We start from the raw sequence: 10,957 nt of genomic DNA, 5'->3' as shown, positions 1-10,957 counted from the left end.
AAAAATAGGAAACAACGCACCTTTCTATAAAATTTTGAATTGTTTTGAAACACAAGCATTTATTCTATTTGTGTACAAAATATTCGAAAACACAAACATTTTTTGAGATTCCAGAATATTTTAAAAAAATTCTAAAAAATATTTGAAAACAAGAACATTTTAGGGCATTCCAAATAATTTTCCAACTTTTTGAACAAGTTCAAAAAAGAATTAACAAAAGTTAGAAAACAATGCTCAGCCGTTGGCTTAACTAGGGGACGGTAATGATCCCATCGGGGGCCTGTTGGGGGAAACTCTATTTGATGATTATTACGTCAAACAGTCGTTGTTTCTCACACACCCAATCGATACGAGTGAACATGAGGCAGCCCTTTTTAATCTGCTCGTTGCCTCTGCAGATGCCGGTTTTTAGAACCTTTTAGATGGTTTCTGGCCGACTTTTACCTGTTTCGGGAATGTTTAAAAAGGTTCATGAATCTTTTTGTTTTTCAACATTGCAAACTTTAAAAAATGTTCAACATATTTATTTATTCATATTTTACAAAAAAGTTTGAAAATACCAAAAAATGGTCGAACTTTCAAACAAGTTTAAAGTTTCAAAATAGTTTGTGTTTTAAAAAATTGTCAGAATTTTAAAAAATGTCTCATTATTTTAAATTGGTTCAGAGTTTATAAATGTGTTCCTCTTTTCGTAAATTTTGTTTACAATTTGGAAAAATGTCCGCGTTTAAATAAAGTCACGTTCTAATATCCAAAAATATGGTCAAATATGTCATTGGTCATAGTTCTTAAAACGCCGCGCTGCCAATTGGTCAACATGGTTGTGTCATTCTAGTGGTTGTGCTCGATTGTGTTACTGTGGGAGGTCTTATGTTCGATTTTAGTTCGAAGCAGCTTTTTTTTAGGATCTTCCACCGGGCGACGTATTTCGTAAAAGGACCATCCTACCCTTTCTTATAAAGAGGTATGAATAGATCTGGTCCGTTGATGTGTCTAAGGGGGTTGTACTGAAGAAGAAGTGTCCAATTTCATTGATTTGTCCGAAACAATTTTGGAAATTTCGACCATTTCGATAGTGAGCGAAATTTTTTGCACTTCGAAATCGTAAACCTCGGTTGCTTGTATCTTACACGTCGCTATTAGCATTCTCACAACACCGTACCATATGGACATGCTTAATAATTACTCCCTCCGGTCCCAATATTAGATCGGAGGGAGTACTTTGTTTTTTCAGATTTTTATTTTTTGATAAAAGATTTCCAGTATCATAAACCACCATTGTGTTGTTACAACCACTACACAGGAAACAAGCAGAAACTAGGGTATCATAGGGCACCTAAACAGACAAGCTGATCATGGTCTAAGAGAAGCTCAACAAGAGCTCCAAACCACCATCAGCTAGTAGTACCCAGGAAAGGAGAAGCAACATTTAAGACGTCTCTTATACTACTAGTACAGACAGCCAGCGAGTCCAGCGACAGCATGATCGAGTACATAAAGATAGCTATTATTACAGACCAACCAGTGAAGATAGATAGGTAAACAGGAGCTGCAAGAGCAAGAACAGCAATAAGCCAAAAGGAAGGAACTTCTTCTTCGTTCACAGGCGCTCCATCTTCTTCTTTTTTTGCCAGGATTTTTTAATCTCCACCAGCTTCACTTTGTTTCGACAGATAGTAGTCGTTTCTGGAACGCCTCACCAAATTTGAACGATAGATAGGTAGATACGGATAACATGAATGCTGGTAGCCTTGTAGTAGCGCACAGCGAAGTGCTAATTAATTTTCTTGAGGTTGCTGGTAGCCTGAAGCACCATGGTCTCCATGGTAAAACCCGGTCCAAACCCCACCATGGCCCCCCACTCAGCCCACTCTCCTTCCTCCTCCATTCGGCGGCGTTGCTCGTCGAGCACGAAGATGATGGTGGCGCTAAGCATGTTCCCATATTCTCGCGCAACGGTCCGGCTGGCCATCAGCTTCCCGGGCTCCAGCAGGAGAACCCTCTCAATCTTGTCCAAGATCGCCATGGCACCCGGGTGCACCGCCCAGAAGAGGTCATTCCATTTGACCTCGATGCCAAGCGGACTGAAGACATCAAGTAGACACTGTTTAATGTTGTCGGCCACCAGGTTTGGCAGTTTGGTGGAAACATTCCCATCAAGGCCGCATGTCTTGAGCTCCGCCGTCACCACTTGCAAGGTGTCCGGTACCACGGTCTGCGACGCAGACACCATCTCGAAGAGCGGGCGCTCGACAGGCTCCACGGCGTCGGCACCGACGATCACCGCGCCCGCCCCGTCACCGAACACCGTGTTCCTGATGAGGTTGTTCACCCAGTCCTCCCCTTCGGTGGGGCCACGGAAGCCGGCGACGCTCATGAGCTCGACGCAGGCGACGAGGACGCGCGCGCCGCGGTTGTTCTCGGCAAGGTCCTTTGCCAGGCGCAAGGCAGCGCAACCGGCGAAGCAGCCGTTGAGCTGGAGAACCGTGCGGCAGACGTTGTGGCGGAGGCCCAGAAGGGTGGCCAAGGGGACGTCCGCGCTCGGGCTTCCGGCTCCAGAGTTGGTAACGACTACGAGGTGGGTGATGTCGGTGGCCGGGCGCCCCCAGCTGGCGATGGCCTTGGTCGCGGCTGCCGCAAGGAGCTCCGGAGCAACGACGGCAACGATGGCGAGGCGTTGCTCGAGGGATGGCGTTGCGCGGTCGATGAACTCGGGATGGGCGCTCATCATCTTGTCCGTGTTGTGAACGAAACGCCACTCGTTGCCCGTTAGCCTGCCTGGTTTAATCAGGACAGCGATGAAACATATATAGCAGGTCTGGCGAATCAAACCCAACTTTTTATACTAAATCAGCGAGAATTAATATGGAACGGACGGAGTGGTAGTTTGCATGTAAGCTTACATATCATGTTGAGTATGGGTTTCTGCTGCTCCGCGAGGTGCTCGCTGTTGGTGACACGGAAGTAGTACTCGGGGTACTCGTCCTGGGACAAGCGGTGCTGCGGGTTCGCCGTGCCGATGGCCAGCACGGCGGCGGGTCCATCAGCACGTTGCAAGCGCCGGATCTCGCGAGCGTTGGCCATGGTGTCCGATCGGAGCTGCCGCCCACTTCCACTTGTACCTGACCTACAGGAAGGATGGGGAAATCTATTAGAGCGGGTGAAGATCGAATGTAAAAGCCCATATCTTTTACTGCAGCCGTCATCTAGACAAATTTTGGCCCCAAGAGTGTCCCTTTAATTTGCACCATTTGATTGATATTTCACAATACATATCACTACACCTACAAATGGAGTGTTATTTGTTACACCTTATGTTTCTGTAATGGTAATAACAAAATAAATATAATAAGAGTTTCCCACCTGTCGCATTCCTCTTCTATGATTAACTGCAGGAATGTTCTTTGTCGGTTGCTTTCGTTTCATATTGTCCGATCTAATGCAACGTATTCTCTTGTCTAATAAAGACAGATCGTTGGTCTCAAAGAAGGTAATTAATAGCTGACAATGGCCCTAATAGTCTGCTAAGTACATGGATGTAATACTTTAGCGCTTACAATTACTATAGCTAAACTAAAGTTCCATTTTCCCTCCCATACTAATATATAATGATTAAATAATTGTAAAACGTTTCTATAGAAAGCATCCCAAATAATCATATATATCTTCAAAGTTCATCACAAAATGTTACATTACACAAGGCATTTATTGCTAGTCATTGTTGAAGAGACAAATCAACATACAAGCAGGACCTTACTTACTTCCCTGCTTGTGTGCACGCTTTCCAAGTTGAGGATACCGGTCGAGTATTCACTGGAATGGAGGCGAAAGGAAATGAGGTAGAAGACCGAACAATGGTTGTGTGTGTCGAGAGATGCGAGGGATGGAGGAGGAGGTGACCAGTATTTAAGGACAGGACAAGAGGAAGACTGGCGCGTGAACAGGGGTAGCATGATGTAGATGTAGCTCAATGCCCTTGACGTCCAGCAGTACCAATGTCAGCAATTACTAATCAAATGTTTGGTTATTCCGAATAGTCCTGACTGTCTACTACAATAAGGTTTTCTCGGCTGCGGTAACGGAGGGGTGATGATTGACTCGCTCCAGTGATCATAGTTGTTGCTATGTGGTCTATGGATTTGGATGTAATTTTTGTTACTTGGGTATTCTTTATACTGCACTGGCAGTTGATGAATACACCAGAAGTATTTCTTGAAAAAAAGAAATATGAGTATTTTCATTCTCTGTCTTTCACTTATACTTTCTCCCAAAATAAGTGTCTCAGCTTTGTATTAAATTTAGTACTCCCTCATTCATTTTTATAAGTCGTTTCAGACAACTAAAATGAGTTACTTTGCATCTTGTCTGAAATGTCTTCAAGGCCTTAAAAAATAAACAGAAGGAGTACAAAGTTGTATTAGAGTTGAGACACTTATTTTGTGACGGTGGAAGTATATGATTTGAAAGAGATCAAGTGGTGTTGTAGTCTGCCAATTATTGACGCGTTGCATGGTCAATTTTCATTAACTTTCTGTTAGATCTGGTTCTTTATTCCTTGCAGCTATCCGTATACATCGACTATTTATAGCAATGCTTGGCCATCCGTCCCATTTAATACCGGACGGAAAGGACCATCTGTTTGTCGTTGTCGGGTGACCACCTGCTGCTGTTTTCGTTTAGCTCTAGCACTCGTTAACCTTTTTTTTTACCGGGGGCTTGTTAACCTTTTCTATTTCTCATTATAATTACTAACAAACATGTCCATGCGTTGCAACGGGAGAGAATAACTTGACGTGCTTCGCTGCGAAGCAAATGTCAATTATCCTAATTAGGTTTGTCAGATAGGACATAAGTTTGATGATGACAAAAGTGATGAATCAATTAAACAATGGAATTCTTTATGGGTCTAGTTCGAGACACATGAATCCTAGTCAATAAATCGGGTGAGCAACTATGTCTTTAGAATACCGTACTGATAATAAAAATACAATACATACAGTGCTTATTTTGTTTTACTGACATCAGACAACAAAAATATGGTATACTTTGTCCGACGTCTAGGCATATATGCTTTTGCTGTGTGTGATAACCATAAAGTCCTTGCACTATAAATATTCTATGTTCCTGTTCTGTTACAATATATCCAGCAGTTGGATCTTTGCTTAGTATATTGTGCCTCAATTCACGGTAAGATGTAATTTGCTCTATTTTAGCCTTCTTTTATTCTAGCTGCATATTTGTATACTTTTGCTTTTCTAGTGCGCATTTTTTTTGCCTCTGTGCTGGCTCCGTATTTGCCGATTGATTTATGATGCACTCATATGAACCGGCATAACAATGCCTGGAGACAATTTATTTTTGTAGGGCATGTAGGCTATATGTATTCGACGTATATGTTTTAACCTGTGTATGTATATTACTCTTCCAATTTTTCGTGTACTGGTAGTCGGTCTAGTCGATCAGTATAAGTTCATGAGAGACACATCCAATCTCGTAACAGAAATATCTTATCATCAAATCCGAATACATGTGCATATAGGTTTGGAGAACAAACACATGCATGCATGCTAACACGTCCGCGCATGTGTGATGGACTTGGAGATATTTACCCGTCCGTGAATGATCCAAACCCAATCAACTCCAAATAAACAGTAAAACATTTACCAGTGGACATGTTTGCAGGCTGACACGTTATCTCCCAAAGTTTCACGTTGGCTGATTGCTTTTTTTGTTGTTGACATGGGCATTGGCTTATTGCTGCAAGCAACCAGCCCAGCCCCCTTGCGGGTGGTCCACTGAGTCATATGGACTGCCCAAACGACTTGATTCAGCCGGTTGTAGACAACGAACGCATCAGCCCCACTTAAATAAAAAACGAACGCATCACCCGTCGTGTGCATATTATGGGTGTCCGGCGGCCCCACGAACCGCTGTCTCTAAATGATCTTGTCTTCTCACCGAGTCGTGTTGGTGCGGACGGCTCTAACTGATGCACTTCTCCTTTTTCTATTTGTGAAGATTTTTTATTGGCCCAAGTAACAGAAATTCTGGCTCATACGTGAGTTACGAAGGGCTACCAATTTTTTGCTAGACTGGCGTACGGAGGAACAAAAATTAGGGCGTAACATAAGTACCATTTCGGATATAGAAAATAATATAGATGGATGACGGATGGATGAAAACGGACGAAATTATGATGATAAGAAGCAATAGCATTTTCATTAATAGGTATAGATATAGATAGATCAATTAATTGATGGTAAAGTCTGCATTAATTAATGGTCTTGTTTTTCTTTTGAGCCGAAATTAATAGTCTTGTTCTCAGCCATTGTGTAGCCAAATGGTGTCCTTTTACTAGTAGTGCATGAATGATTGATGATGCACTTCAATCATTTTGCATTTCACAACACGTAAAAATAAACACGTCATGCATTTCACAGCAGCTTTTCACGTCATGCATTTCACAGCAGCTTTTCGTGGAATGTTTTCTCTAAGTGCATGGAGCAAATGGGTTTTCAAACCTTTGTAGCATTCTCTCCTCAGCTCAACGCATCTCCAACGTCGACCCATAAATTCCTTCGATATTTGTTCTTTTTTTGTCCGGATGTGATCCGCGTACATGATACGAGAGGGAGCTATCCAACACTACTACAAAGTATCCGGCTAGGAGAAGAAAAAATAGGTGAGGACCATATATGTGATGGGCTATTTGTGATGTGGTGTCCGGTTGGAAGGAGAGGGGGGAGAGAGGGACCATGCATGTGAAGAGAGAGAAAAGAGAGAAGGACAACGCGATGGCTTTTGATGGTCAAGTGGATGTCCGGACTCCGATATAGCTCCTCCTGTTTATGTCCGATTTGTTGAATAAGGACGTCCAAACCACTTCACATATCGATGCAGAACCACATTAATTGTAAAAATGAACAAAAATGTCCGGTCGGACGAAAACCGGAGTTTTGCAGGTCTCCCTTGGAGATGCCCTCAAAATGATGATTAAAAAAAACAGTCCCCTCTTGAGTAGTGTAATATACTCCTAAGAAATTCTGCTTAGTTGTACGGTCCTTGGTCCACCTGTCTATCCATATTTGCATGCTATTAATAGCATCACTAATGCTTATCGCGATAGGAACAACTACCCCTTTGTCGTACTTATTATCCATGACCACCAGCCCAACTAGCTAGGTCTATTTTTGGACAGGCTGCTAGCTTACTCAATTTATTTATTTGCGGCATTTTTTTGGATTTATTCATCGCCGGTTATGCGTGGCAGCACCAGGAATATAAAAATAACAAAAATTACATCCAACTTCACAGACTAAGATTCTTTCTCCATTCCATTTTTTCCAGGCGGGGCAAGGAAAAACCAGCTTCCTGCTAAAAAAAATCGCCCGAAATATTAAGTGAATTTCTAATTTAAAAAGTATTCCCTATAAACAAATGTAGGACCTTGTGGCAATTTATACTAAACTGCAAAAACATTTTACATTTATGTATGAACAGAGTATTAGTCTTAAAATAGAGTACGTTTAACACAACACATACATAAGGTTTTTTCTTGTCCCAACGGTGTAACACCCACAATGCGGCTATATCTCCTACGTGTCGGGGCACGACTTAGAGGCATAGCCGCATGGTAAGCTTCTCGCAAGAGGGGTAATCTTCAGACTATCCCATGTACTGAATAAGAAAGGGATACATAGTTGTCATACAATCGCCACTTCATAAAAATACAAGTTAAACATACATCATCCAGAATACAATCAAAGGTCCGACTACGGAACCAAAAAAAAGAATACAACCCCAAATGCTAGATCCCCGATCGACCCAACTGGGCTCCAGTACTGATCAACAGGAAACGATACAACACAACGGACAAGATCTTCATTGAGCTCCCACTTGAGCTCGGTTGCGTCATCTGCACTGGTATCATCGGCACCTGCAACTGTTTGGAAGTATCTGTGAGCCACGAGGACTCAGCAATCTCATACCCGCGAGATCAAGACTATTTAAGCTTATGGATAGGAAAAAGGGTAGTGAGGTGGAGCTGCAGCAAGCACTAAGCATATATGGTGGCTAACATACGCAAATGAGAGCGAGAAGAGAAGCAACACAACGGTCGCGAACTAGAAGTGATCAAGAAGTGATCCTGAAACTACTTACATTCAATCATAACACAAGAACCGTGTTCACTTCCCGGACCCCGCCGAAGAGACCATCACGGCTAAACACGCAGTTGATTCATTTTAATTAAGTTAAGTGACAAGTTTTCTACGACCGAACATTAACAAATTCCCATCTGCCACATAACCACGGGCACGGCTTTCGAAAGTTTAAAACACTGCAGGGGTGTCCCAACTGAGCCCATCACAAACACTCACGGTCAACGAAGGATATTCCTCCATGAAGAACTCCAGTAATAAAAGGATAACGAAAAGAAAGAGAAGTTGAAAACACAAGGTGAAGCCTTGCGATGATATAATTGAGAGAGCTTGGGACTCCAGGAAAAGAAAATATGAAACAATTGAGACCGAGAATTTATTCATCATGAACAAACTCCGGAAGAATGGATCCATCATTTGGATGAAGCAAGATTAAGAATTATGCGTATCCCTCATAAATATAAGTTGATGACAAGCAACGGATTTGGCATACTACTTATTCTTGTAGAAAGGATTAAGAGAGATATAGCGCAAGCTTGAGAAAGGTCTTCAACGAACCACCGGTAAGATTTAGAAAGCACGAATGCATTGATACGGTAACGAAGGAAGATAAATCTTGAACGAACCACCGTAGGGATTGAAAATGACCGAAGAAAATATAAAGAAACACTGGGAAGAATTAGAGAACGAAGATACTTGAGAGAAATTTAGATACAAGAGAATGAAGAGATCACGAGCTGATTAGAGAATACTTGACTGATGCAACGGTAAGATTTGGAGAACGAGAGTTGAAAGCTGAGAATGAATAAACCTGAATTGACGGCCTTCGGAGAATTAAACTGAAAAGACTCCTGAATTGCTCCGGATGGGTGAAAAGAATTCTCACAATCTAAAACCATTATGAGAGGATGACAACAAGCTTGAAATTCACATCTTTGGAACAACGGATAAGATTTGGAGGAAAAACTCTTCTTCGGTCTTCAAATGTTTAGAAAGACGATGAGAAACACCACCATGAGTTGTTGAGCCACTCCGGAATGAAATTAGGAAGTTTGAACCACGATAAAAAGAATTTGAAAGATCTTAGAGAAGGACATTTGACTGATGATAAATTCATACTTACATCAACTTTGAAAGATTTGAGAATAGCTCCGGTAAAATTAGAAGAGTCAGGTAAGATCCTGGAAAAGACCTGTGGGTTAAGGCCCACTCAAAAGAAATATCGTTGAACGATTACTTGAAAGGAAGGTTGCACCGGTTGATTTAAATGGCTTGAATGAGATAACATCCTCGAAAGAACTTGAACGACTGCAAAGTGGAAACACGAATCTTCGAGATATCTTCAGCACTCTGGTACAATTGAATAGTGAGAAGTGGAAGATTAAGAGGTGCACCGGCATGAGAAAACATCTGAAACGAGGAAAATGATATGATCTACACCAAAGCTTGAATTGAATCCACTAGAGAAGAAAAGAGAACGAAGAATGATGAACTTGTAGAGCATCTTCATGAGAACCACCGGATAAGAACATTGACGGAAAAGAATGGAAAGACGTCCCATCAATAAAATGATACTTGATTAAGAAATCTGAATCCTTGAAGAAAAAGGGTGGGAGGGCGGGAAAACAAAGGCAGCTTGGGACGGATGAAACAAACACCGATGAGAAAACTGAGATTGCATCTTGCAAATGGGAAAAATGATAGGATCATCTTGAAGAGGAGCACACCGGTTGAGAAGAAATTAAGATGACAAACTCGATGATCAAGAAGGATTAGTATTCACATAGAAATACGAGAACACCGCTTAGGAAAGGTATGGAATCAACAGTTGACTTCGAAGCAACTCGAATACCACAAACAAAACAAAACAAAAGATTTGGCTTGCAAAATAAGCCGGAAACAAACATATGATAGACCCCATATCGTATCATGTGTCTTATGGAAAGATTATTCTATGAGCTACTTGAACTCCCACTTATAAACTCCCGAAACTTTCTGGTTATGCAATCAGGTGTTGGGGATACAGGGGAAGCATAATATCTCACCCAAAACTAGCAAATCCTACATCCAGCTGTATCCATCCTTCAACACATAACCAAGAAACCTTCGGAAATCATTTACCTCAACCTTCGAAAAGCATCCATTATACAAGTTATGGCAATACTCCCGAACTCCCGCCCCAGTACTGGGTGGCGTCGAGGTTATCTCACCAACAGCTGCATAAAAGAGATTTTCGATGTCGGCGAACTCAGGTATTCCAGAACTGCAATGATAAAATTGTGACGACAAAACCTCGGAGCTCAACTCCCCGGGACACTGCCACAACCCCTAAATGTCAGGAGGCACCAAGACCAATGTTCTCATCACAAAACCATCGAAACGATTACAAGATACCCGCGTGATCCTAAATTTTTTTAGTGAAATTTGAGGAGAGAAGAGTCAAAACTCTACGTCAGGAGGCCTCACCAGAGCGACGAAGGGACTGAGAAGTAAAAAGAATCCTACTCTCCGATATATATATAATCCTAAGACTCAAAACATTTTGTTCTAGACTCAACAACGTCAGCGATTCGATCAAGCAGGGGGCTCCAAAGTCGGGGAAGGCTCTGATTACCAACTTGTAACACCCACAATGCGGCTATATCTCCCACGTGTCAGGGCATGACTTAGAGGCATAGCCGCATGGTAGGCTTGTCGCAAGAGGGGTAATCTTCACACAATCCCATGTACTGAATAAGAAAGGGATAAAGAGTTGGCTTACAATCGCCACTTCACACAAATACAAGTTAAACATACAT

At 42.1% G+C, this 10,957-nt stretch overlaps 1 protein-coding gene across 1 annotated transcript; it reads right to left on the bottom strand.

Moving 5' to 3' along the window:
• Positions 1-1,309: 1,309 nt before the first annotated feature.
• Positions 1,310-3,870, bottom strand: LOC119334584 (bisdemethoxycurcumin synthase-like). Its single transcript, XM_037607124.1, has 3 exons — positions 3,758-3,870; positions 2,904-3,127; positions 1,310-2,778 (listed from the first exon to the last, which is right to left on the bottom strand). Exons 2-3 carry the CDS (start codon positions 3,082-3,084, stop codon positions 1,775-1,777), a joined length of 1,185 nt encoding a protein of 394 aa, XP_037463021.1. The 5' UTR covers positions 3,085-3,127; positions 3,758-3,870; the 3' UTR covers positions 1,310-1,774.
• Between the last annotated feature and the right edge of the window lie 7,087 nt (positions 3,871-10,957).

Source organism: Triticum dicoccoides, chromosome 7A (assembly GCF_002162155.2).
Source record: "Triticum dicoccoides isolate Atlit2015 ecotype Zavitan chromosome 7A, WEW_v2.0, whole genome shotgun sequence".
NCBI lineage: Eukaryota > Viridiplantae > Streptophyta > Magnoliopsida > Poales > Poaceae > Triticum > Triticum dicoccoides.
This window is presented reverse-complemented; position numbering and strand designations above follow the sequence as displayed.

Coding starts and splice junctions, on each gene's coding strand:
- LOC119334584 (XM_037607124.1), bottom strand. CDS start 3,084: ATGGCCAACGCTCGCGAGATCCGGCGCTTGCAACGTGCTGATGGACCC. Junction 2,779..2,903: donor ACCCATACTCAACATGATAT/GTAAGCTTACAT, acceptor TGATTAAACCAG/GCAGGCTAACGGGCAACGAG.